Genomic DNA, 26,486 nt, shown 5'->3' on the forward strand with positions numbered 1-26,486 from the left:
TTGTTTCGGCATTCCCTCGAGCCGCCCCAGCCGCTCAAAGGGAGTGCCGCGTCGTCCGTCCGGCTCACCGAGGCTTTATTCCCCAGGAAAGCGCGGGCCATCTCGCCGAATCACGGAACCCGCCTGCGCAGTGGGCCAGAAGACCGGGGGAGGCGTCAAAAGTTCTAGACGCGTTTTGAGCTCTAGAGTCGCTAAGTGGGACTCGAACCGAACGTCTGACCCTATCAATAGATTGCTCTCCGAACGAGGAATCCATTGGTGGAGTCACACGTTCGATTTGAGTGCTGTTTAGTGACTCTGAAGCTCAAAACCCGTCTAGAATGCCGCCTCCACCGGTCTTCTGGCCCACTGTGCTGCGTCGCTCTGTCTCTCTCGCACTCCCGCGTGTGGGTGCGGTGCGAGGGAGACGACGCGACGACGGCGTGCTCGCTTCCTGACTCAAAGGCGGCCCCTCAGCCGCGCGGCCCCGGAAGACGAGCCGTTCCATTTATTAATTTGGCCGCCGTCAAAATTGCGAGAGGAAGCGCACAGGTGGCCGGCCACACTGAGGTTGTGCCAGACAGACAAACAGACAGGCAGGCAGGCAGACGGACAGACACGCGTGCGGACCAATAGGTCGTTGTGCCTTGTCTCTCTTTTCCAGTACATTTTCGTTTTCTTGAACGAAAAAAAACGCCCCCAGTCGAACCATGTTTCATCAAATTTGTCCCACTTTGCTACGACTAATACTACATTACTTTGCGCGAGATCGTGCCTTCGTGCATGAGTGAAATCCTTGGGCGGAGAGGCCTGGGGGGGGAGAGGAAGAGAGGGGTAGAGAGAGAGAGAGAGAGAGAGAGAGAGAGAGAGGGGGGGGGGCGACTGGCGGTAATGAAAGCAAAACGAATCCTCGTCCCGCCATAGCACACAGCACAGTCATATCCGCCAGCTACGCGTCAGAGGGAGAGCGAGAGGGAGGAGAGAGAGAGAGAGAAGCAGCAGAAACGGGAGAGGGGAGAAAACGAGGGAAAAGACGCGAAAGAGTACGCGTCTAGAGCGAGAAAGAGAGAAGCGGGATACCGACAGAGGGACGAGGGAGAGGGAGGAGAGACGGTGAGCAGCCGCTGAGGTGCTGTTTGGCCTAATTTCAAGTGTTGAAAATAAACGGGGCCAGGAATAACGCCAAGCCTACGCCCCTTGCCCCCTCCACTGCCACCACAGCCTCCCCCTACCCCCTCCCCCTTCCACCGACCCATAGTCCACTCCTACGGACTGGCTTCATTTCCGTTCCATAGGCCAGTGGCCACCCCTGCCTGCCAGCCTGCCTGCCTGCCTGTCTGTCTGTCTGTCTGTCTGTCTGTCTGTCTGTCTGGCTGCCTGTCTGTCTGTCTGTCTGTCTGTCTGTCTGTCTGTCTGTCTGTCTGTCTGCCTGTCTGTCTGTCTGTCTGTCTGTCTGTCTGCCTGTCTGTCTGTCTGGCGGTGAGCCCACCGGTGGTCGTCCGTGCGTCTACCTGCCCTTCGTCTGGCTGTCAAATCCGCCTATGTGCAATAACTCAAGTCGATACCTCCGCCGACGGGGCAAACTATCCCAGCATCCCCCACCCCTCCCTTTATCAGACACGTGCTGAGGTCGCTGCTGCTGAGGCGGGGGTATCGGATGAGGGCCGAGTGGTCCAGGCCGCGCGCGTGGCGCACGGCAAGCCCCCCTTCCCCTCCCCCGATCGGTCCGTGTATCGCCCGAACGCACAGTGGGCCAGAAGACCGGCGGAGGCGGTCAAGACCCCGGACGCGTTTTGAGCTCCAGAGTCGGTAAATGGGACTCGAACCGAGCGTGTGACCCCACCAATGGATTGCTCTCCGAACGAGAAGTCCGTTGGTGGGGTCACATGTTCGGTTCGAGTCCTGTTTAGCGACTCTGGAGCTCAAAACGCGTCTCGAGTTTTGGCCGCCGCCACCACCGCCACTGTGGAACGCCCCGGAGCCAGCGAGCGCCGTGCGGGTAGGCAACCCGACGACTCCCCTGCCGCTCGACTGCCTACCCTCCATTACCATTAACATTAAGGGCTAGACCACGCATGATCGTATGCCATTTCGGGCCCGAGGCGCTCGCGTCCCCGGGGGGCGACCGCGCGCGCTGGTCAAAATGACAACCGCTTGTTTTAAAACTTCCGAAACGCTGGAACGGGACGACGGACAACACCCCGACGCGGGCCCGCGGGCTGCCACGAGCGGCAGAGAACAGAGAAGCAACCGAGAGCAGGCGGCGAGAGCCGAGGGCGGTGCGGTACAAAAGGCGAATAAAGATGGGCGAAGCGGCCAAAGAAAAACGTAACGCCGTCTTTTGCGCCTTCGGCGGGAAAAGCAGCTTCCTGGAGCTCGCTTCCGTGGAGCCCGGGCCAACAGAAAGACGCTGGCTGGATGACCGTCCACACAGCGTCCAGCCAGCGCTCAGTGGGCCAGAAACCGGTGGAGGCGGCCAAAACTCTAGACGCGTTTTGAGCTCCAGAGTCGCTAAATGGGACTCGAGCCGAACGTGTGACCCCACCAATGGACTGCTCTCCGAACGAGGAATCCATTGGTGGGGTCACACGTGCGGTTCGAGTCCCATTTAGCGACTCCGGAGCTCAAAACGCGTCTGGAGTTTTGGCCTCCACCGGTCTTCTGGCCCACTGTGCAGCGTCCGGCGGAGCGCCCTGCAGCGACTCGCGGCGAGGCTTGGCGCTGTTCCCGCCGCGGGCCGAACTCGTCCCCAGTTCTCCAGTGTGCGTCCCTGCTTCCACCGCATTATACGCACTCCCTTGCGTTCCTTCCAGCTTTACTCAATAATAAAACAGTTTCTCAAACTTCCTGACACCCCCATTTTCTCGGGGGCCACTTCTGCTTTCTCATTCTCCTTCTTCTGATTTTTCTCGTCGTCCATCCTCGTCTGAGCTTGTCCTCCTGCTTTCGCTTCATCTTCCTCTCGGCATCCTTGCCTTCCTCGTCGTCTTGCCAGTCTTCCCCGTCTTCTTCGAGTCTCGTCGCTCTTCCAGGGCCTTGACACCCCCATTGTGCCTCCGCCGGGTGCGCCATGCCGTGGCCGTGACGTGTGGTGTGGTGAGCACGTTACTCCACAAAGCGGATTTTTCATTCTCTCTCTCTTCCGAGACTAAAAACGCGCGCGCGTTTCCTCTGCGGTCGGTAAAATCGTTGCAGCCACCTGCGAGTCCGCCCGTGCCTGTTGAGCGGACCAGCGCACAGTGGGCCAGAAGACCGGTGGAGGCGGCCAAAACTCTCGACGCGTTTTGAGCTCCAGAGTCGCTAAATGGGACTCGAACCGAACGTGTGACCCCAACAATGGACTGCTCTCCGAACGAGGAATCCATTGGTGGGGTCACACACTCGGTTCGAGGCCTGTTTAGCGACTCTAGAGCTCGAAACGCGTCTGGAGTTTTGGCGGCCTCCACCGGTCTTCTGGCCCACTGTGCGGCGGGGCGGGGCTGGCAGCGCCACCTGCGCGGCGGCCGGCTCAACCAGGCTGAACCTGCGACGGGCGCTGCGCGGCCGGCAGGGGGCGCCACCAGCCAGCAGCCCCATCCCTCTCCTCATTAATCGCTGCATAAATTAATAAATTAATTGCCTTCCCTCGTCCAGTATTTACTCGGCACCCTTTTGATGTGTGTTTGCCACCGCGGCGCGGGCTCAAGCGGACCGCTCCAGAATTGATAAATTAATAAATGTTTGAACGCGGGGATCTACGCGGCTCGGCGCCGCCTTGTATTGCACTCGGAACAGGTGGTTCTCCGCACCCCGCGCCAAAGGCCGCCAAAGGCGCGGCGGAGGTGGGACGACTGTCCAACGAGGGAAATTTCCCGGAACTCGTTGTTTTGTTTTTGTTATTCGACTGTGAACCGCAGCGAGCAAGGCCGCGATTTTCGTATTCTTTCCCGCCGCCGCTGGGCAACCCTCTAGCCAACAACAAAACTCTTTTAGTGTGTTTTAGTCACACAAAAACAACAACAACCAAACTGTTATTATTTTTAATCTACCAGGCCACACAGCAAAACACACACAAAGAGGCAGAAACTAGTCGTATCCGGGCGTTAGCACCGACTCTAGAGCAGTGAGAGGAAGAAGGATGGAACACACAGGCCGGCTTGCTTTCAACGCCAACTAATGCGTTATGCACACACGAGGAGTACCGCGCGTACCGCGCACCACACACCACACCAGCAGGCTGAAGCGTCGCTTCGTCGCTCCGTCTCCGTCGCACGCGCGCACAGTGGGCCAGAAGCCGGTGGAGGCGGCCAAAACTCTAGACGCGTTTTGAGCTCCAGAGTCGCAAAGCAGGACTCGAACCGAACGTGTGACCCCACCAGCTCTCCCGACGAGGAATCCATTGGTGGGGTCACACGTTCGTTTCGAGGCCTGTTTAGCGACTCTGGAGCTCAAAACGCGTCTAGAGTTTTGGCCGCCTCCACCGGCTTCTGGCCCACTGTGGCGCGGCGTGCGGGAGAGACACAGCGACTGAAACACTCTTCGTCATGGCTCGGCAGCACCGCACACGTCGGGGTCGGGGGAGGAAACGCGTGGCGCAGGCTGGGAGTCGAACCCGGGACGCCGGGGGAACGTCGACTCGGAGGGGGTAGCAATCTTTAAGAGAGTCCCGGCGGCAACGGCGGAACGCGGCGCGAAATAACCGCCACGGCGTTTGCCGTTCCACGAAAGCAGACAAAGACAGAGTCCTCATTTTAGTCATCCTTACGGAAGACATTTCCCCCGGGCGTCCGAGACAAGACAGCCAGTCCTCCCCCTGGCCGGCGACGCGGCGACGCACTGCGGCGGACCCACTCACCGCCCTCACCCCCGTGCCCGCTCTGCCCGTCCCCGTCGGCGTCCTTGGTGAAGGCCAGGAACTCCTGCAGGTGCTTGGGCAGCTGCTGCACCTCGGCCACCGTGGCGTGCTGCCGGTCGCCGGCGTCCTTGATCACCACGCAGTTCTTCTCGGCGGCGCGGCGCTGCAGCTGCGCGAGCACGTCGCCCTGCTGCACCACGCACCTGCACAACGAGCAGGCCGTCGCGGTGGCGGGCCGGCGCGCCGGTTTTGAAAGCCGCGACGACAAAGGGAGAGGGAAAACACACGCCTCCACCAACCTGAGCTGCGCAGCGTCCGCGCGCCCCGGCCGAGGCCCCGGCTGCCCCTGCACGCCGAGGTCCTGCTGCTGCTGCGCGCGCTCCGCCCCAAAGTCCACGTGCGCACGGCGCGCGCGCGCTGCCGTCACCGTCTCCGGGTCCGAGATCTTGATGACCTTCTGCTGGCGGCGGCGGTTGCGCTCCGCGACCTGCGCCATGTACTCGTCGTACATGTTGACGCGCCGCTCGTCGGGCGGCGGCGCGGGCGGCACGGACGACGCCCGGCCCGACGCGGGCTTGGCGTCGGGGGACTTGGGCCTGGCCAGCGACTGCCAGTACGGGCTGTCCGGCCCCAGGTCCTCGTACAAACTCCGGTTGTCGCCATTCGTCATCGGCGGCGGCGTCGGTGTGGGCGCGGGTGTCCGGGAAGAGGCATCCCCCTGCGACGCGCGGCGGACGCGCGACGGCGACGCCTGCGGCCGGGGCGGTGTGTGCCGGGGCGGCGGGCCGCCGTCGGCGAGGCTGCTCAACTTCCAGAACAGCTTGTCCTTGAGGATGGACGAGAAGGAGCGCGCCTCCGACACGCAGCGCGTCAGGCAGTCCGAGTCGAACTCATACCGGTGCTTGCCGCCCGCGTCCAGGACGTACGTCGGCATGGGTGTGCACGACGCCGTCGGGGCCGGGGCTGCAGGGGCACTGAGCAGCGCCAGCAGGCTGGTCAAGTCCGCGTCCGCGTTCCTTCGCCACGCCGCCGAGTCCGCGGCGCTGACCTTTCGCGCCGGCCTGTGCGCCGCGTTCGCCGCGCTGGCAACGGGCCCGCGGGGCTGGCCGTGCTGGCCGTGCTGGCCCAGGGGCTGCTCGTGGATCCAGAGGGCAGTGTCGATGTCGGCGCGCTGCCGGTGGAACTTGGACGAGTGCGTCCTGGGTGGCGGCGGCGGCGTCTCGTGGTAGGCGCGCCGCTCAGAGAACTTGTGGTGCATGTCCAGCAGCCCGGCGCACTCCTCGGGCGTGGGCGCGCGCCCGTTGAAGCAGCGGCGCTGCGACGGCGAGAGGCACAACAGCACGCGCGACCCGCCGGCCGAGAGCCCCGTGGAGTAGGACGACGCCGTGGACGCGTTGCTGCGCCACGACGAGGGCTGCGTCGCCAGCGGCGGCGACGACAGGAACACGAGGCGGCCGTCCACGACGCGGCGGTCGCCGACGGCGGCCTCGGGGGACGCCACGCGCCGCGGCTGGAACAACGCCTGCGACTCGAAGATGTCCGGCAGCCTGGTCTTGGGGCGCCAGCGGTCCTCGGCGCGCAGCGTGGAGGCCGCGCTGTCCTCCACGTCGGACAGGTACAACGCCGTGGTGCCCTGCGAGGACGGCGACAGGGCCCGCGACGGCGACCGCGACACGCTGCGGCCCGGGGACGTCGACCAGCCCCTGGACAGTGGCGAGCACGTCCAGGATCGCGGCGGCACCGGCGTCGTCGTCGGCGTTCTCTCGCACCGCGAAGCCCAGCTGCTCGGCGGCGATGTCGGGTCCCGGACGTAAGGGCCGATCTCCGAGTAGAGCTTCGTGCTCTGCGACGCCTGGCGCAGGGCAGCGCCGCCGTCGCCGGACATGGCGGCGTACACCGTGGTGGTCTGCAGGCCGGGCTGGACCTTGTCCCGGACGGGCTTGTCCTTCATCACAAGTTTTTCTTCGACCGCAGGTTTCTCCTTGACCGCAGGTTTCTCCTTGATCAAAGGCTTGTCCCTGACGGCCGGCTTGTCCCAGGGCCGGTGCAGCAGGCTCCACACCGTGCTGCCCTTGCTCTTCTCGGTCTCGGGGGGCTTCGGCTTCTTCTTGAAGTAGTCCTCGATCATCTTGGCCACGGGGTTCTTCCGCAGCCAGGGCCTGCCCTGCTCCTGGCCCTGCTCCTGGTCCTGCGGGGCGGTGGCGTGGTGCCGCGGCACGTTCACCTTGAGCGAGGGCTCGACCCTGGCGCTGAAGGCCTGCAGCGAGGCGATGAGTTCGCCCATCTCCAGCTCCACCTCGCGGTCCGGTCTGAACCTCGGCCGCCCCTCCTGCCGGCCGGTGGTTTCCGCCACCGCCGGCCGCCTCGCTTCTGCCCGCGAGTCTTCGGCTTGGAATGTGTTAGGGTTGCCGCCCGGCCCGAGGGGCGCGTCCATGGCGACGTCCGCGGCGACGCGGTGAGCGGATCCCAGTTCGGCGACGGGGACAGAAGTTGGCAACTCCGGAGAACAAACGGTGACTAATGACGGAGACGGAGGCATCGCTCTGTCTTTGTCGGACGGTGCGGAACAACTAGTCTCCCGACGCACAACTTCGTTACGTTCGGCACGGGGATTTTCCAGTGGAGGTGGCGGTGTTTGGAAGCGCTCGGGCGTCTCGGGACTCGAGTCGGGGCGCTCCGCGTCGCTGTCGAGCAGCGTCCTTAGGCTGATGGGGGCCTCCACGGGGGCCCTTGGCGCCGTCGGCGAGGTGCTGCATCGCGGGGACTCGTTCTGCAGACCAACCGCCGTCGAGAAGTCCGAGTCCCTCCCCTCCACTACACCGTTATCTTTGGCCTCGACGTCGAGGTCTTCTACCGCCGTGTTTTGTTCCAGATCAGCGCCTTGCACTGCCTCGGCGTCGACGGGGTCCTTCTTGAGGTCGGCGTCGTCCTGCCTCTGCAGCGTGGCGTGGTAGTCGGCGCTGCACTGCAGCCACTTGGCCAGCGGGGACGTGTTGGCGTCCTGCACGATGTCGGGCATGGAGGCCTCCATGGACACCGGCGTCGAGGACTTGAGGCTGGCGTCGTACCATTCACCGCTGTCCTCGCCGCCGGCCTCGTCCAGCGTGTCCTCGTCGTCCTCCGCCTCGTCCACCACGGTGGGCGTCTTGCTGCCCACGCTGCTCGTGCTGCTGGCGTCGTCCAGGAACACGACCTCGGCGCCGTCGAACACGCCCGACAGCGGTCGCAGGCTCACGACGCCGACCTCGGCAGGCGTGTCCGACGGGAAGGTGACGGCCGAGGCCGTGATTTCAGGCAGGTCCACCTCGTGCTTGGTGACCTCTGAGATCTTGACGACGGTCTTCTTGGTGGGCTGGGCGCGGCCCTGCTCGGCGGCGTACGCGTTCGCCCGGCGGCGTGCCGCACTCAGCGGTATCCGCAGCGGCCGCGTCAGGCGGCTGTTCGTCGTCCTGGCCGTCGCCCTGGCCGCGGGCGGCGGCAGCTCCTGGCCGACGGCATGCTCCGGGGGCTCCTCTTCGATCACCTCCAGGCTGTACGGCGGGGGCGGCTTCGCGGCGCGAGGGGACTCTGAGCTGTGGGCCGTGGAGGTCGTGCCATTCCCGACGGTCACCTCCACGGCCTCGTGCTGGGGCACGGACGTTGCCGTCGGGAACTCAAAAGGGCAAAACGCTTCGTCGACGTCGAACTCCCTCACGAAGTAGGTGGCCGCCTCCAGGGGCTGCAGCTCGCCGGCGAACTCCCAGCTGTCGTCCGGCAGCTCCTCCACGCTGGCGGAGCTCTCCAGCAGCAGCGGGCTGTCGGCCCGGTCCTCGCGGTCCTCCTGGTCGTCGTGGTCGTCGTGGTCCTCGTCGGGCGGCACCGGCGAGTCGAGGCGCTGGATCGCGATCTCGTACTGCTTGATCTTGTGGTCGAGGTAGGCCTCCACGATGCTGGGGTACCGCCTCAGCGGCCGCCTGCCTTTCTTGGCGTCAGTCGCGGCAGGCTCAGTCTGGGCAGCGTCAGTCTCGGCGGGGTCAGTCTCGGCGGGGTCAGTTCCGGCGGCGTCATCGGCCACCTCGGGATTGGAATGTGTGCGGGTGTCCCGGGTGTCCCCTGGGGGTGCTATCACAGCCGTTGGTGGGCCTTGCCCTTGGTCCTCGTCGTCCTGCCTCCGCTCGTCGCCGACCTGGGCCCTGACCTCGGCCCTGGCCGCCACGTCCAGCGGGTGCCGGCGGCCGTCCCAGTCGGGCGTTTTGGGCGTCATGGAGCCCACGTCCACGACGATCTCCTCGATCTCCTTGATGGTGACGTCGCCGTCTTCGCCGTTGGCGGCCGTCTCCTCCGTCACGATGATGACGAAGCTCTCCAGCCCCTCCACGTCGTCCAGGTCCGGGCTGTTGCGGCTCGACAGGCTGGACGTGGACCTGCGCCACCGCAGCCCGAGCCGCTGCCCGCTGCCCGCGACCTCGTCCGCGACCTCGTCGTCGAACAGGGGGTTCTCGATGACGCGGCGCGGCACCTCGAGCGGCAGGCTGCCCCCGCGCACGGGGGTAGCGCCACCCCCGCCGCCGATACTCCCGTCCTCCGTACCCCCGCCGTCGATACTCTCCGCGCTGCCGCGGCGGCTGGCGCTCGCGCTGCGAGTCTCTTCGGCCTCGGCCTCCTCGGCCTCCTCGAGCAGGCCCGGCTGGCCCGCCTGGCCCTGCAGTCGCTGCAGCTCTTGCGCGCGCCGCATCTTGCACCTGTACTTGCGCAGCCTGCGCGCCCTGGAGGAGCTGATGGAGACCCTGCTGCCCTCCCTCGCCAGCTCGGGGTCCGACCGGGACTTGGACACACCGCCCCCGCGGCCCCCACGCCGCCGCCCTGGCCCTGGAGGTGGCCAGGGATTACCAGAGGAAGAAAGAAACATTTAAACTTTGGGTTCGGACGCATTGAGAAATCTATTTGATTCGTATAGTACTAAGACCGTTGTCGTTTTTGTGCGTATACTGAGATGCCTATTCAAAGCGATTCCTCATAGATTTGCAAACGCAGTTTGTCTAGCCCAATAATCGCTATAATTTTTACAAAAGAAAAATTAAAAGGACAATAACAATAGAAAAGAAGTTAGCAAAACGTGCAGTTTGGCATGGCAGCAAATGCCCACATTCCAGTGACTTTTGTGACATTACCGAGCAAACGACCAGAGTCGAGACTACTCTCCAGCCACCCTGTGCAGTGCACCCAGTGCACCCTGACCCAAAAGCACCATCAACAACAACAACATCAAAAGCTGTGCCGCACCTGTGGACTCCTTCTCGCCGTGCTTGTTGGCGGCCTTGCTACTGTTGTTGTTGGTTTCGCTGCTCCCTGCAACAACAACAACATCAACATGAAAGCGCTTCACAATAGTCTCACGCGCAGGAGGTTTTGTCGCCAAAATGAATCGACAATCACGTCCGCCCTCTGGAATGGCCTTCCCCATGCGCCGCGATGCAACGGGACCAAAATAATCGGACTAGTTGAACCCGGGCTGGGCCGGCCAGCACACTGATTCAGCGACGGTCGCTCTGTCTCTCTCGCTCCGATACGGGACGCCCCGTGAGTGCGAGAGAGACAGAGCGACCGAAACGACTCTCGGAATCAGTGTGCTGGTCTATGATGCGTGTCAAAGCGCGGCCCTCCCACCGGCAGCTAGCGGCAGCGGCTCCGCCCAGACGTGGGACCGGCCGACGGGCCAGGCCGCCACGCCGCCACGCCGCCAGGCCAGACCCTCGAATGCATACCGCGTGCACAGCAGCACAGCACGCCCCGCCTCGCCGCTTTGCGCCGTTTCCGGCGGACCGGGGCCAGGGCTGGAGCTTTGGCTGGAGCTTTGGCTGGAGCTTTGGCTGGAGCTTTGGCTGGAGCTTGGTCCGGAGCTTGGCCTCGAGCCTGTACTGCAACTTTGACCGGAGCTTGGTCTGGAGCTTTGTCTGAAGCTTGGTCTGAAGCTTGGCCTGAAGCTTGGCCTGAAGCTTGGCCTGAAGCTTGATCTGAAGCTTGGTCTGAAGCTTGGCCTAGAGCTTTGTCTGAAGCTTGGCCTAGAGCTTTGTCTGGAGCTTGGTCTGAAGCTCGGCCTGAAGCTTGATCTGAAGCTTGGTCTGAAGCTTGGCCTAGAGCTTTGTCTGGAGCTTGGTCCGAAGCTTGCCCTGGAGCTTGGCTTGGAGCTTTGGCAGGAGCTTTCTCTGGAGCTTGGCCTGGAGCTTTGTCTGAAGCTGGTTGTCCCCCAGAGTCCTCCGGCATCAGCAACCTCCCGCAGCACAAGAGCTTCATCCTGCTGGTCTTCCGCGGCGGCCGCATTCAAGTCGCTTTCCACTCCACTGCTTTCCACCGCTTTTCACTGCCCTCCACACTGCGCGTCGCGATGCAAATCAAGACACGGAGGCATGTAAAGACGAGCACTTGGAAGAGTGCCCGGAAAATTGAAACGGTTTGGAGCTCAGGCCATGGAATTCCAGGGAAACGAGAACACCACGCTATCGCACGAGCACGGCACAGTTTACACGCACACACACGCACGCACACACACACGCGCGCTCGTCGTTCAAAGAGACTGTTTCGGATTGGACACGGCCGGGCGCGCTATCGCGTCGACCCGTTCCTTGGAGACGCTCGCCAGAGACTGGAGAAAACATTAAGCAGCACGAGCGAGGGGGGCAGGCCAGGCCAGGCCAGAGGGCGCGGCCCCTTCCGTAGCGTACCACGCCGTGCCGTGCCGTGCCGTGCCGTGCCGTGCCGTGCCGTGCCGTGCCGTGCCGTGCCACGCGTGACTGCCACGCAACGGCACGGCGACACTCGCTTCAAACGTCCCCGCCCAAGCCGGCGCGTCTTCCCCGGTCTTCCCCCGTGACGAGCGTCGATCGGCAGTGCAGTGCCTGCAGTGCCTCCACTACTCCCCCCCCCCCCACCCCCCACCCCCCCGCCTCCCTCACGCATGTCGCCGGAAAAGAAGGGTCATCATTTTTCAGAGCGTCTACCTGCTATGAAATTTCAATTTTCCGTCATTATTTCGTAATTTTGTTCGAAACTTTAAGCCATGTCGAACGTATTTCTTTTCGTTTACTTTCTATTATTGTTTCTGTAGCATATATGAATTTCTTTTTCGTAGAAACTGCGTTGTTTGAAGCGGCGCGCGGTGCCTTTTCATTTGTGGGCGGCATGATTGCATTCCCACCGCACTGCCCTGCAGCAGACTGAGAGTCGTGTTCGTCGCTCTGTCTCTCTCGCACTCACGGGGCGTCCCGTACAGGTGCGAGAGAGACAGAGCGACGAGCACGACTCTTTAGTCCGGTGCATTCTGGCCGATTCCATCCGCGGGCACTGATCCGCGTCGAAACGACGCGCCGCGGACGGGGCGGACGCACAGTGGGCCAGAAGACCGGTGGAGGCGGGCAAAACTCTAGACGCGTTTTGAGCTCCAGAGTCGCTAGACAGGCCTCGAACCGGACGTGTGACCCCACCAATGGATTGCTCTCCGAACGAGGAATCCATTGGTGGGGTCACACGTTCGGTTCGAGGCCTGTTTACCGACTCTGGAGCTCAAAACGCGTCTAGAGTTTTGGCCGCCTCCACACCGGTCTTCTGGCCCACTGTGGGTCGGGGCGGTGTCGCCGTTTCTCACACACCGACGGGCCGAGTCCCAACGGCGCCGTCCGTCTCTCTCGCACCCACACGGCACGGCCCGTGCGTGCGAGAGAGACGGAGCGACACCACAGCCCGGCGGACGGTGAGTGCCGTGAGGCGGGGACGTTACCGCCGCAGCACGGCCAGCACAGCCAGCACGGCCAGCACGATCAGGTGGCGATCGCCCCCGACCTGATTTATAACTGCACCCAATATAAGGATAGAGTGAGAGGGGAGCGGAGCGGAGGGGGCGTGGCGCACAGCGACGCATCCGTTCCGAAGCGGCACCGCCATAAACCAATAGGATTCTGCATTCATTCGTCCACACACACACACACACACACACACACACACACTAACACACACACACTAACACACACTAACACTAACACACACACACACACTAACACACACACACACACACACACACACACACACACACACACACACACACACACACACTAACGCGCGTACGCCTTCTCATCCGAGACACGCGGCGACATCCGTTTCGAGCGAAATCTGGCCTGACCGCGGTGCGGCTTCACCCAGAGAGGTCGGTCCACCGCAAGCGAAGCGCCTCGCGAAACGGCAGGGTGGGCAACCCGGCCGCGCCGGAGCTCTCGCGTTGCCTACCCGCGCAGCCGCGGGCGCTCCAGCCAGGCTCGGACTGGCCCCCAAAAGGCCCCAGCGGATAAGACCGCAAAAGGCCCCCGATCATCATTATGTTTTTACCCTTCATGACCAACTTTGTGAGGCTACCGCTCCCAAACTAGTTGCGGTCAATAGCCTTCCCGATACAGGGCATGAAAGAGTAGGGTCTTAAGAATACTAGGGCGTCGAGGGAGGCCTTTTGCGGCGACTAGATTGGACGCAGTGGCCACCCAAAGTCAGCAAAATCAGCAAATTTCCCAGATTCGACCACTTTTTGACCAACTTGGTCGAAAAATCGTTGCGGTCAAAGCCGAAATCGTTGTGGTCAACGTCTTCCCGATACAGGGCATGAAAGAGTAGGGTCTTAAGAATACTAGGACGTCGAGGGAGGCCTTTTACGGCGACTAGATTGGACGCAGTGGCCACCCAAAGTCAGCAAAATCAGCAAATTTCCGAGATTCGACCACTTTTTAACCAACTTGGTCGGAAAATCGTTGCGGTCAAAGCCAAAATCGTTGTGGTCAAGGTCTTCCCGATACAGGGCATGAAAGAGTAGGGTCTTAAGAATACTAACGCGTCGAGGGAGGCCGTTGGCCGCAACTAGATCGGACGCAGTGGCCGCCCAAAATCAGCGTAAACGGCTACTTTCGGAGATTCAGTCACTCTTTGACCAACTTTGTGACGTTACTGGAGCCAAACCCGAAGGCCCCGGCAGATTTTTCTGCCTGTCTGCTCTGGCCAGCCCGAGCCTGGCTCCAGCCGCGCTCCAGTAGTCTGCTCGCGTCGGATCGTTTTCGTTTTCGTTCGTTTCGTCGTCGATAGTCGTCGACGGGAGAAAACAACTTACGTCTCAGACTGCCGCGTCGTTTGATGGGTCCGCCACTGGAACTGCAAACAGAAAACGACCGTTGAAATCTTCCGAGGCGAGGATAGAGATTTTAGTGCGCCGAGGAAAGGAATAAACGCATTATGTATGGGGGTAGTGGTAACCTTAATGGTCCCACTTTTCATACTTCGTTTCTTTACACATTTTCTTTTCTTTCAATCACGCTGTTAATGTTGTTTTTGTTGTTTTTTCGTTTTCCTTTTTGTGCTTTTGTTTTTTCTTTTGCTTTTAATGTTGTTGTTGATTTTGTTTTTATTTTGTTGTTGTTGTTTTGGCGGTGTGGAATGTGTCTCCCAAAACGCGTTGGCATAGCCCTGACGCGTCACTGACGCGTCACTCTGGCGGGCAGGGCCGCGCGCGGCCACGCGCAGCCAGTGAGGCACGATTCCGGTCATTGGACATGATCTGTCGGCCCGCTGCGTGCAGTGCAGTGGCGTGGCAGTGCCGTGGCAGTGCCGCACAGGCCGTGTGACCCCACCTATATCACCGCACTGCTGCATTCCTGCGCGCCGAAAAAAAAAAACCTTCCAAAACTTTCGACGCGCGCGTACACAGCTAAACAAAACGGAAAAAAAGTAAACAAATGTGTAGAAATCATCGTTTGGGCTGACTTTCGGCAGCCACTACGTCTGATCTAAGGCGGATAATCGTTCTCCCTCAGCGGCTGGGTACTCTTTGGGCCTTCCTTTAGAACACCTTTGTTACGGAGTGCGATTAGCCGCCTTAGTTTGGGAGTGGCATTGCAGCAAAGTTTGTCGAAACGGTAACAAATGTGTAGAAATAATCGTTTGGGCTGACTTTAGGCAGCCACTACGTCTGATCTAAGGCGGATAATCGTTCTCCCTCAGCGGCTGGGTACTCTTTGGGCCTTCCTTTGGAACACCTTTGTTACGGAGTGCGATTAGCCGCCTTAGTTTGGGAGCGGTATTGCAGCAAAGTTTGTCCAAACGTCGTGTAGAAATTGTGGCAAAAACAACGAAATTTTTTTAAAAAAAATAAGAAAAATAAGAGTTTGTTGGAGAGTCGCGCGCGAGACACCGCGCCCGTGACCATCGCCGTGACCCGCTGCACTTACACCGTAAGTGAGAAGCAGCCGCGTTAGCAGCCTCAGCACGCGATGCCCACTACCACGATTGCCTCCATTGCCCTCGTCACCCAGTTACGCCATTCTCGTTTCCACCGCAAAAACAACAACAACAACAACAACAACAAGACACTAGATGTTTGTGTATTTTAATTGTCTGTAACTATTGGCAAATTCGTAAAAATGAAAGCTGTGCACAATTCGAGGGGTCCTATTCAAAAGATCTTATCTGCGCGTTCCCCCCAAGACAATCTTATCTTAAACGCAGGCAAATTTCACTCAGTTTAATCATTTGATACAGCTACAAATCAATATAAATTTGTGATTAAATTCACTGAAATGTAAAGATGAAAGATCAAAGAAACCAATAGTGCATGCAGAAATATATCCCGCTTACTGTCGTACCCATCCCAAATGATCAAACTGAGTGAAATTCGCCTGCGTTTAAGATAAGATTGTCTTCGGGGGAACGCGCAGATAAGATCTTTTGAATAGGACCCCTCGAATTTAACACATAAATTAAGGACGGTATTTTTCACATCGTGCTCGAATAGTAAGTTGTACCCAATTTAGGTACAAATTTGTACAGAACTCGCACAAATACGTCGATACTCGAGGAGTGTGGCCCACTGTAAAACGGTGTGTGTGCACTTACTCGTTGAGGCCCAGCCTGAGGGTGGGCCCGCCGCACCGCAGCAGCTGGTGGGCGTCCGAGTTGGTCATGGCGGCCGTGGGTTGGCCGTCGATGGCCGTGATGACGTCACCCTCGCGCACCCCCTGCGAGGCGGCGCGGCTGCCTGGGTTCACCTGCCAGAGACAATAGCACGCGCGATTAGAACTACTCGTCTTACAACGACATGCAGCAGACTGATTCCGAGAGTCGTTTTCGCGTCGCCGTGTCTCTCTCGCACTCATGGGGCGTCCCGTGTAGGTGCGAGGGGAAACGGAGCGACGAAACCGACCCGCGGAATCCGCCTGCAGCACCAGGAAGAGGGAGGTTTCGCAACCGTTCGCGCTCGCACACTACAAAGAGTATTTTCAAAGTCTACGCATGAAGTCAGCGTGTGCCGTTGCTGAGGAATGAACTCTACAAAATCGACCAAAACATCGTTTCCGCGTTAAGCTGCACCGCACCCGGTCCGCTCTGAGCCGCCGGAACTTGAGCATCTCTTTGGAAAAGCAGGGACACATTCACGGGCAGAGGGTCCCTCGGTGACTGGGCCGTCGGGGCTGTCGGGGCGGGCAGACGCTCACCGACGCCAGACACCGTATCAGCCGGGCGGGCCCCGGCTACGCCCCCAACGCACAGTGGGCCAGAAGACCGGTGGAGGCGGCCAAAACTCTAGACGCGTTTTGAGCTCCAGGGTCGCTAAATGGCACTCGAACCGAGCGTGTGACCCCACCAATGGATTCCTCATTCGGAGAGCAATCCATTGGTGGGGTCACACGTTCCGTTCGAGCCCCATTTAGCGACTCTGGAGCTCAAAACGCGTCCGGGGTTTTGGCCGCCTCCACCGGTCTTCCGGCCCACTGTGCGGCGCCGACCCCTTTACGGACGGCCCCCGATCCTCCCCGGGCGTGTTCTCCGTGTCGCAGCAACACAGCCTCGGGCCTAGAGCCCCTCGCCGCCAGGGGTATCGCCGCCCACCTGATGGGGGACGCACGCGAGCGTGACGGCGCCGCGCCGATACTCCGCGCAAGGGGTATCGCCGCTGCGAGAGCGCGCGGGGTACGTCCGCACGCGTGAATAACTTAGAGGGTGACATCACGCCGCACAACGACGGCGACGACGAGCCAAACGTTGGACCGTCGGTCTCTCTCTCGCCCAGTCGGAGCGCTTCGTGAGTGCGAGAGAGACAGAGAGCAGCGGACGGCGGTGCAGGGCGCAGGGCAGGGCGGCCATGTAAATGCAGTTCGCGCAGCAGCCGCAGAGCCGCGAGCCTCCCCGGGGGGACACTGGCAGGAGGGGGAAGGGGAGGGGGGCACAGCGGGCCCCAAGACACATTGGACGCGGCTGGGGTAGGCACGGCGGCACGGCGACTCTGAGGTGCGGCAAGTAGAACAGCCACTGCAAGTGTCTGGGACCGGTCTATTATTCGATGCTTTGTGGGTCAATCGGCCTGCTGATGCAGTCTATTGCACAACGCCTCCTCTTTGTCTATCCCCTACTCCCATCCCAAAAAATTGCAAAAATAAAATAAAATTGGAGGTTGGGCTTTTTTTTTTCATCTGCATGACTGAGAGGCGGCGGTGGCGGTATGAGCGTCTGGGAGGGGGCGGGCCGTTGGCGGGTCGTACTCGGGCATTTTCGGGTGTTTTCGGCCGGACTCGGGCATCCGCAGTTTGCGGGGGACGAAGGCGGCTCATCCTCTCTCTCTCTCTCTCTCTCTCTCTCTCTCTCGCTCGCTCTCTCTCTCTCTCTCTCTCTCTCTCTCTCTCTCTCTCTCTCTCTCTCTCTCTCTCTCTCTCTCTCTCTCTCTTGAGGTAGACAGAGTGCTCCAGTGAGGCTCCCAGATTTAGCCCTTTTACTAGTGTTTCCTGGTGAAAGAAGTCCAAAACCCATTAGAGAACAAAATCAGTCAGTGACAGTGATCATAATGTGAAGAAAATTTCCACGATTCCCCCGACGGATCGGGCGGAAAAGTGAAATCAGTCCTAGCCGGACTCGTGGACTTTTCCCGCCTTTTTCAACAAGTCAACTTTAACAACGAAACCAGCATCCTTTCGCAAACATGGATTACGCGAGTGCAGCATCATCTTCAAGAGCCCCCCATGTCCAACTTAAACCCCGTTACTCAAGAAACTCTGAAAGTGAACCCAGTGCTAGTGAAAACTTAACCTCAAAATCCCCCCAAACCAACCCCAACCAACAAGACAACAACAACATTGCCTATTCTCCCAATAGGAAGAATGCCATAATCATTGAAAACATTCACCAAGTCAGTCAAGACCAGTGCCTCCGAGCTGTCGCTGATGTGATAGGAGGACGAAACATTCATTACTGTACCCGCCTTAGTGGAGGGCGAGTTTGTATGTACCTGACGAATGAGAACTTTGTAAACCAAATTTGCGAGGAAGGAGGGATACAGATTGGTCCACTTTACTACCCTTGTCGACGCTATGTTACTGAAGCAACCAAGTTCATAGTTTCAAATTGTCCTCCTGAAATTCATGACGAAGATCTCAAGGACCTCCTAGCACCCTACGGAAGAGTTGTCTCTGCCCCAACCAGACTCAAAGTATCAACAACTCATGATGATCTCAAACACGTCAAGTCCTGGAAGAGATCCATATTCATCATGATTCCCTCTGGAGCTCCAGAAATGCCAAAAAAAATACTGGTTACTACTGTTGAAAACAACAAGGTCACCTTGTACATTGACCGAGATGACATTATGTGCAACTTCTGTCTCGTGCCAGGACATCTCGAGGCAAAATGCAAGAAGAAACTCAACCAGGATCAAGAATTCCCAGCCATCAGACCACCAGTTTCTCAACGCTTGTTGATCAACAGAACATCCCGCCCAACAACTGGACAACAACCATCTGGAAGTTCAAGTTCAGTACCCCACATTCCCATGCCAAATTTCGTTGCTGCTACAGTGCTGCAACCTTCTACTTCCATGTCATCTCAGACAGTCACATTGCAAGACTCAGAGTTCACTTTCAGCACTCCTACCATCCTAACACCCGAAACAAGTCAAGTACCCCAACAGCGGAATGAGCAACCTCAAGAAATTTCCATTACGGAAACTATTTATGGAGACACATTATTTACCCCAAGAAACTCAAGTGAGAAAGTAACTGACACTTCACAAATTGATGATTTGATGGACAGCCAACTGGAGTCAAGTTGGTACTATCAATCTCAGAATGAAAGTGTCAAGAGAAAAGAGCGTTCCCCTGAAAAAGACAGAGAAACTGATCTCGATATGAACACTGATTCAAGCACAACATCATCAATCTCATCATCTGCCCCCAACAAGAAGCAAAAAGTAAAGAAGAATAAAGAAGATGCCCTCCAGACAGTACTCAACCAAATGACTTTCAAAGAATCCTTCCTGAAGAGAGAAGACTTCATTGATTTCATGAAAGACGCCCGAGGCAAGTCCAACTCCAAAAATATTGCAGCCAGATATACTCAGAATTTTGGAGCCTTGATAGTTCAACTTCAAGAAGCCGAAAACGTCTGCATGGACTTCAATCTTAAAAGGAGATTTCAGCGTGCAGCAGACGCTTTGAGAAGTCAAGAAAATCCAGAAGACCAGAGTGAACAATGAAAAACAGTGATAACAGCTTTTTATATTTTTTACTGTGCCTATCAGTCAAAAAAAAATTGTACAAAAAGCCAAAATGTCGATATTCACATTAACATCTGTGGTGGTAATCATGCTTAGCATTCTCACTTTGAATGTTAAAGGTTTAGTCACACAAGAAAAACAACTTTGCCTACAACAATTTGCCGATAATCACCACAATTCAGTGCTCTTTTTGCAAGAGACTAATCTTTCAAGATCAACACCGATGGCTAGAACTATGGATTTTACATTCTTCCTTAACCCCCCTGTACAACCTTCTTCAGGCGTCGCCATTGCCATCAAGAATCAACTTCTTCAAGAAACCAAGATAATTCAAGAATCAAATCTAGTCCCTGGATACTTACAAGCACTGCATCTTGAAATCAAGAGCTACAAATTTTACTTCATAAATGTTTACATGCCTCATAATGCACAGGTTGCATCTCAGGTATTAAACAAAATTCATAATTTTTTGTCAACAATTACAAGTGAAGATGCCATCATCATAATGGCTGGAGACTGGAATACAACTTTAGCCAAAGAAGATAGAAGAAACTGTTCTGAAAAAAGAACTCAATTAGTAAATCAAATCCAAGTTCTTCTGCAACAGTACAATCTGACTGATGTTTGGAGAAACTTCAACCCTAACAAACAACAATTCACCTACAGAGGATTACAAAACAATCATCCCATGGCTAGACTGGATCGTGCTTACATCCAAGCCCGTAACTTACATGCAGTACAAAGCACAAATATTATTCCATCCTTCTCTGACCATGATGGAGTAACCATCACTCTAAATATTTTTGAAAAGAATTATAAAACACCTTATTGGAAGTTTGATGTAACTCTTCTCAAGTCAAATGAATATATTCAAATCATAAAAAACATCATAGAATATTTTGAAGAAAAGGAGCAAGAAGAAAATTCAAATATAGTTCAACTGTGGGACTGTTTGAAACAAGAAATATCTTTAGCTTCACAACGGTTTTCCAAAAAACTAAAAGAAGATTCAGAAGAAAAACTCAAGACACTTACTTCAACAATAAGTCACATTGATAAAAAAGAAGAACTGTCAAGAAATGATCAAAAACTTCTGCTTCAAATCCACAAAGAAATATCATCAATTTACAACAAGGACGCATCCCTCAAATTAAATTTGTTGGAGTCACAAGTCCGTCAAGAAGCCAATACTTCATCAAAATTTTTCCTCAGAATTGCAAAGCAATCTAAGCCTTCAGCTGTTATAAATGAACTTTTAATTGATGGGCAAGTAACATCAGACAAGACTGCAATTTTTACAGAAGTCCAGAAGCATTTTCAGAGTGAGTTTAGTTCACAAAATTTGTCCCAGAATTTTAATCCAAATAGTACTCTCTACCAAGATACTCCCTCTCTGAGTCAGCATGACTCAGAAAAGTGTGAAGAAAAAATAACTGAAGAAGAGATAAAAGAATCCATACAATGTGCACAACTAAACCGAGCTCCAGGCATGGACGGTTTGCCAATTGAATTTTATAAATTCTTCTGGGAAAATCTTAAAAACCTTTTCACCAAAATGGTTCAACATTTTCAAGAGACCGGACAACTTCCCAAATCTATGAAGAAAATAGTCATATCTCCAATCCCCAAACCAGGGGACAGAACTACTCTAAAAAGTTGGAGACCAATTGCCCTGATGAACTGTGATTACAAAATAATATCAAGAATCTTCAGTAAAAGAATAGCCTCAGTCTTACAATCACTGCTCAGCTCTGATCAAAGCTATTGTGTTCCCAGCAGAACAATTTACAACAATCTGCATTTAGTAAGAAATGTCATTCGTTATTCCAACAGGAACCAAACAAACCTTGCAATCTTGGCTTTAGATCAGTCTGGAGCTTTTAACAAAATATCCCACAAATATTTAGAACATCTTCTCAAACTCCATAACTTTGGACCAAATTTAAGAAGATCAATATCTGCACTAATTCAAGAAACAAGAGGATTTGTCAAGATTGGATCTTCACTGCTAGCCCCTTTCCTGTTTGAGAATGGCTTTCGACAGGGTGACCCTATTGCTGGGCCACTCTACGTTATCTCATTTGAGCCCTTCCTCCGCCTCGCTGCCAAGATGATGACCCAGAGTGGGATCCCCATTCCCAGCTCCAACTTGAAAGTACACTCAACAGCTTTTGCGGATGATGTACATTTTTTCATAACTGATGATCAAGACTTTGAAAAAATATCTCAGGCCTATAGCTATTATAGCCAAGAATCAGGAGCACAACTTAATACAACAAAGTCAAAAGGCCTCTTTTGTGGTGCCTGGAAAAAAAGGAATGATAAACCATTAGATTGTCATTGGAACAATGATGGACTGAAGATTTTGGGAGTATTCATAGGAAATACTCCACAATATGAAGAAGAAAATTGGACTTCACTCATCATAAAAATCAAAGGAACTCTCAATAACTGGTCCCAACATGTGAAACTCACTTCTCTTATTGGGAGAAAAATTGTCTGCAATCAGCTGGCAGGGTCCCAACTCATCCACACCCTCAACATTCTTCAACCACCAAGACAGTTCTTTGAAGAAGTCCAAAAATCCATGGTTGACTTCATATGGCAAGGCAAGCACTGGCTCCATAAAAATTATGTTTTTGCAAACACAGAATTAGGTGGAGTGGGACTCACGCACCTGGAAGCAAAAACCAAATCATTAAGACTTAAATTAGTGCAAGACATTCAAAATAATTTTGATTGCCAAGAACCAGTTTTCCTATATCATCATTACAACATGTCTCTCTATGGAAAGTCAACACCTCAACATTTTTTCATGCAGCAGAAGAACATCACTGAAATGGCAAATCTGGACAACTTTTATTTTAGTCTCTTAAATGCATGGTATGATATTCAACCAACCCTAATAACAACACAATTTACTTTCTCAATACTGAAAGAAATGCCTCTTTATGGAAGTAAAATAATCCAAACAGAAGAAATCAGCATCATTCCTGAATGGCGCACCATCGGAATTACCAAACTTGGACAGTTACTAACCTCTCAAGGAAATTGGGCGGACTTGGAAATTCAAAACCTCTCAGCACCAACCCAGAGGAGAATCAAAAACAATTTCACTCAAATTAAAATTTTCTTGCTAAGAAGATGTCTCTAGAAGAATCGCCAATCCAATTCAAGTTCAAAGCTCAACCATCAAATGAAGAAAGAAAATTTCCTGGAACAAGAAAACAACATTACCTCACCACCCTGCAATACTATTTGAAGAATCCAGAAGTTACAGGAAAAATCACCTGGCTTGACAAGCCCATCAAGTGGGATGTTATCTACAGATATCCAACGGACAGAAGAGACTCCGATATTACATGGAGACTTCTTCACAACTCTCTTGTTACTCCTAGAAGACTAAATCTCTGGAAAGTCATCTCATCAGGACAGTGCCCATGGTGCAAAGAAGAAGAAGGAAATACAATGCATATGTTTTTCCAATGTCAACATGTTAAACCTCTCTGGAATTTCATCTCATCAAAAATTGCCACCATCAATCACTCAGCGCTCCCAAACTACGAACAGCTGCTAGTTGGCTTCCCATCAAAGAACCCAGCTGCAAATTTATCCAATTTCATTCTAGTCCTTGCCAAAAGCACCATTTATAGATGCTACATGAATATAATCAAAGAAGAAAATCCACCTAACCCTTGTTATCTCAAATTGTTCAAAAGAAGACTCAAGTACAGATTAGCACTCGAAGAACATCACGCTGAAGTAACAGGTTTCAGAATTAAGTTTGAAGAGACTTTCTACATCAACAATGCCCTCAGAAATTTTTAATTATCTGATTAGAAAAGCACAAGCAAAATCAACAAGCTTCAAACTCAAGAAAAAGAAAAAGAAGAAAATGTAAACAAGGAGAAATACCAACCCCTCGAATCAATTTCTCCTCTCTTTTCTTCAAAGAGGAAATCACCACTTTGTAGAAAATGAAGAAGGGAGAAGAAAGAAGAATTCCAGAAAAACAATTTCAATGTAAACATATGTCTACAATCCATTTCTTGCAAGTCTAAATCAGTCATCATTTTGCTGTAAACCGGGCCCCTGCCACCCTGAGCATAGGCCACCATCGTCACACCGAAGAGAGCCAGTGCGCTGTTGCCTACCTGCACGGCGCCATAAAGACAACCTTTTTGAAGTATCCTTAAAAATGCATATTATTTACTAATCTTTTTTCTTTATTAAATTATCTTATTTTCTTTATTAAAAAAAATGTTAATTGTTTAAAAATAAAAAATAAAAAAAAAAAACAAATTGTAAAACACTGCATCATGCACCATAAATACCTCAAGAGACATCAAAACTGCATGTTTTTTTTGTGACAAATTTTCACACACCCCTTTTTGGCCCGCTTTGTGAACTTAAAAACCCCCCAATAAATCCTGTTATAAACTAAACTCTCTCTCTCTCTCGCTCTCGCTCTCTCGCTCTCTCGCTCTCTCTCTCTCTCGCTCTCTCTCTCTCGCTCTCTCTCTCTCGCTCTCTCTCTCGCTCTCGCTCTCTCTCTCTCTCTCTCTCTCTCGCTCTCTCTCTCCTCTCTCTCTCTCTCTCTCTCTCTCGCTCTCTCTCTCGTCCCCTTGTACAGTAGTCCGCGCCGTTCCCGTCAGGGCCAGCAGGCCAGCCCCTTCATGACCACGCCGGGCACCACGCCCCGCCCGTGGCCGTGAAAAGTCGGCAGCAGGAAGGAAGAGTAGGTCAGGTGAGGCGAGGCCCGGCTGCTCCTGACAACCCCGTCCGACGTAACCGCTGGGGGTGCACTGCATGGCACTGCATGGCACTGCATGGCACTGCATGGCGCTGCATGGCGCTGCATGGCTGCATTCGGAATGCACCTCGATTCTATCGGACTGGCGACCGCTACTCCAACAACGTCGTCGTTTTATCCCTCGTTGCCCCACCCGCCCCGCCCCGCCCCGCCCCGCCCCGCCCCGCCCCGCCCCGCCCCGCCGCGCCGCGCCCCGCCCCGCCCCGCCCCGCCCCGCCCCGTCGGTGGGGCTGGCAGGCCGCCCGCCATGGACAGCGGGGCGGTTCCGACCGCGCTCCATCGGTCCGTCTCTCTCGCACGCTAACGGGGCGCCGCGCGAGGGCCGCGAGTGCGAGAGAGAGCGGCGAGGCGAGGGTCCGTCTCATTTCACGGTCAGAAATAACGGGAAACGCAGCGCGGCTCGTCATGACGCGGGTGAATAACACATTTTCATGAACCGGCTGCTGCAGGTTGCCATGGCAACGCGTCAAGCCGGTATGGGCCCTGCAGGCGCCGACCGGGCAATTTAATTCATCAGTTAGCGCAATTAAAATAATTTTCTAGGGTACCGCGATAGTTTCTCATCCCGGATTGGAGTCTGAGGAAAGCCACCGAGCCTCTGCTGCATGGGTTTCGTTGTTCTGTCTCTCTCGCCTCGTCTGTGGCCTCAGGGCCGGGGCGGCTGGGGAGCGAGAGAGATCGGCGCGATACAGTGCCCCAGAAGCTGCCCGTCGACGGCCACGTGTGGCGGACGGCGTGGACACCGCGCGCGGAGGGCGCCGTCGTCGCCGTCCTGGCCGCCAAGGCCGGCAGGCAGGACGGGCCGCGCCGCGCCGCCGCGAGAATAGTCCCAATGTTTGGGCGGAAAGCGCGCGACGCGGCATTCCTGCACAACGATGTCGAGAGTCGTCATCGTCGCTCTGTCTCTCTCGCGCCTTGACGGAGCGCCCCGCGAGTGCGAGGGAGACAGAGCGACAGAAACGCAAAGTCCGTCAGGTGGTGGCGCTGCCATCAATCCCGGGCGCGGCCGGCGACGGCCTCTAGCAGGCTCTAGTTCGGCGCGGAGCGGTAGAGGCGGCGCGAAGCGCGAAGCACCGCGAAGCACCGCGAAGAGAGTCGTTCGGGGGATCAAAACACGCGGCCGCCACTCGGAATACGAGTGCGCCTCGCCCGCTCACTTTATTCACTTCAGCAGACTGATTCCAAGGGTCGCTCCGTCTCTCTCGCCCTCATGGAGCGTTCCGTACAGGTGCGAGAGAGACAGAGCGACGAAAACGACTCTCGGCATCAGTCCACAGCCGCGCGGCTGCAAACACACGCGCCGCGCGGCACGGCACGCCGCCAGTAGGCGTTGATTCCGCGAACGCGCGCGCTCGTCGCCCTGTCTCTCTCGCACGCCTTCGGTGCGCGGCGCGCCCCGCGAGAGCGACAGAGACAAGACGAGTCCCCATTCAGCCGCCGGACCGCCAGGACGGCCGGGACGCGGTGCGCGGGGCACACGCAGCGCGGCTAAACAGGCAGTGACACGGACACGGGCTCGGACACGGACTCGGACACGCGCGTCTAGCCAGCGGCCCAACAGGTGCTCGGCCAGCACAGCGGCTCCTCCGTCTCTGTCGCACTCACGGGGCGTCCCGTAGGGGTGCGAGAGAGACAGAGCGACGAAACGGCTCTCTCGGAATCAGCCGGCCGGCAGCGCGCGGCCAGCGCCAAACTGTACATCAAAATATCATGAGCAGAGCGGGGCCGCGACGGCGAGGGCTCGGCGCCCAGTAACCGGCCTAAATGCCGGACGATGGTCGCCTACAGCCCTACAGTGCGGCAGCAACGAGGACCTCGACGAGGGCCTCGCCGAGGACTCACCCTGGAGATGCGCAGGGGCTGCCCCTGGTCCGTGCCGCCATGCATTCGGAAGCCCCAGGGGGGGCCGCCCTGGAGCTGCACCTCTCTGGCCGTCATCCTCCACCGCGTTCGGGGGCCTCGCCGCCGAGGTCGTGGTGGTCGTCGTCGTGGTCGTCTTCGTGGTCGAGTCGTGCGCGGCGCTCGCTACGAGGCGTCGCGACGCCGCCGAGGGACACGCCGCGTCGTCGTCGTCGGGTGGCCGGCGTCGCGGCGCCGAGTGGTGGCCGGCGTGGGGGACGCCGAGGTGGACGCTACAGCGCGCGGCCCGCCCCCACGGCCCCCGCAGCCCCCGCAGCCCCCGCAGACCCCACCCCCGGCCGGGGCGGCATTGGCAAGGGCGTCGCGGCGGCCGCCTGCGGAGCAGAAGATGAACAAGGATGAACCGCTGAGACAAGGAAAGGCCATCAACGCGACCGCCGGCCGCAGAGTCGTTG

The 26,486-nt window shown here is 56.3% G+C and overlaps 1 protein-coding gene across 1 annotated transcript; it reads right to left on the reverse strand.

Moving 5' to 3' along the window:
* Nucleotides 1–4,044: 4,044 nt before the first annotated feature.
* LOC117647479 lies at nt 4,045–26,243 on the reverse strand. The gene is made up of 10 exons (XM_034389235.1): nt 26,014–26,243; nt 15,713–15,864; nt 13,935–13,975; nt 10,076–10,141; nt 6,315–9,661; nt 5,930–6,227; nt 5,623–5,776; nt 5,113–5,433; nt 4,814–5,016; nt 4,045–4,073 (listed from the first exon to the last, which is right to left on the reverse strand). The coding sequence occupies exons 1-10, from the start codon at nt 26,107–26,109 to the stop codon at nt 4,045–4,047; spliced, it is 4,707 nt and encodes a 1,568-aa protein (XP_034245126.1). The 5' UTR covers nt 26,110–26,243.
* Between the last annotated feature and the right edge of the window lie 243 nt (nt 26,244–26,486).

The sequence above is a fragment of the Thrips palmi genome, unplaced genomic scaffold (assembly GCF_012932325.1).
Source record: "Thrips palmi isolate BJ-2018 unplaced genomic scaffold, TpBJ-2018v1 HiC_scaffold_2, whole genome shotgun sequence".
Classification (NCBI taxonomy): domain Eukaryota; kingdom Metazoa; phylum Arthropoda; class Insecta; order Thysanoptera; family Thripidae; genus Thrips; species Thrips palmi.

Bases quoted from the DNA above. Each gene is read 5' to 3' on its own strand.
- LOC117647479 (XM_034389235.1), bottom strand. From the start codon at position 26,109: ATGACGGCCAGAGAGGTGCAGCTCCAGGGCGGCCCCCCCTGGGGCTTC. The intron at 9,662-10,075 runs GTGCGGCACAGC...GGCCACCTCCAG, and splicing joins CGGCGAGAAGGAGTCCACAG to GGCCAGGGCGGCGGCGTGGG. The intron at 5,777-5,929 runs GCCAGCACGGCC...GTGCCCCTGCAG, and splicing joins GCAGCCCCTGGGCCAGCACG to CCCCGGCCCCGACGGCGTCG.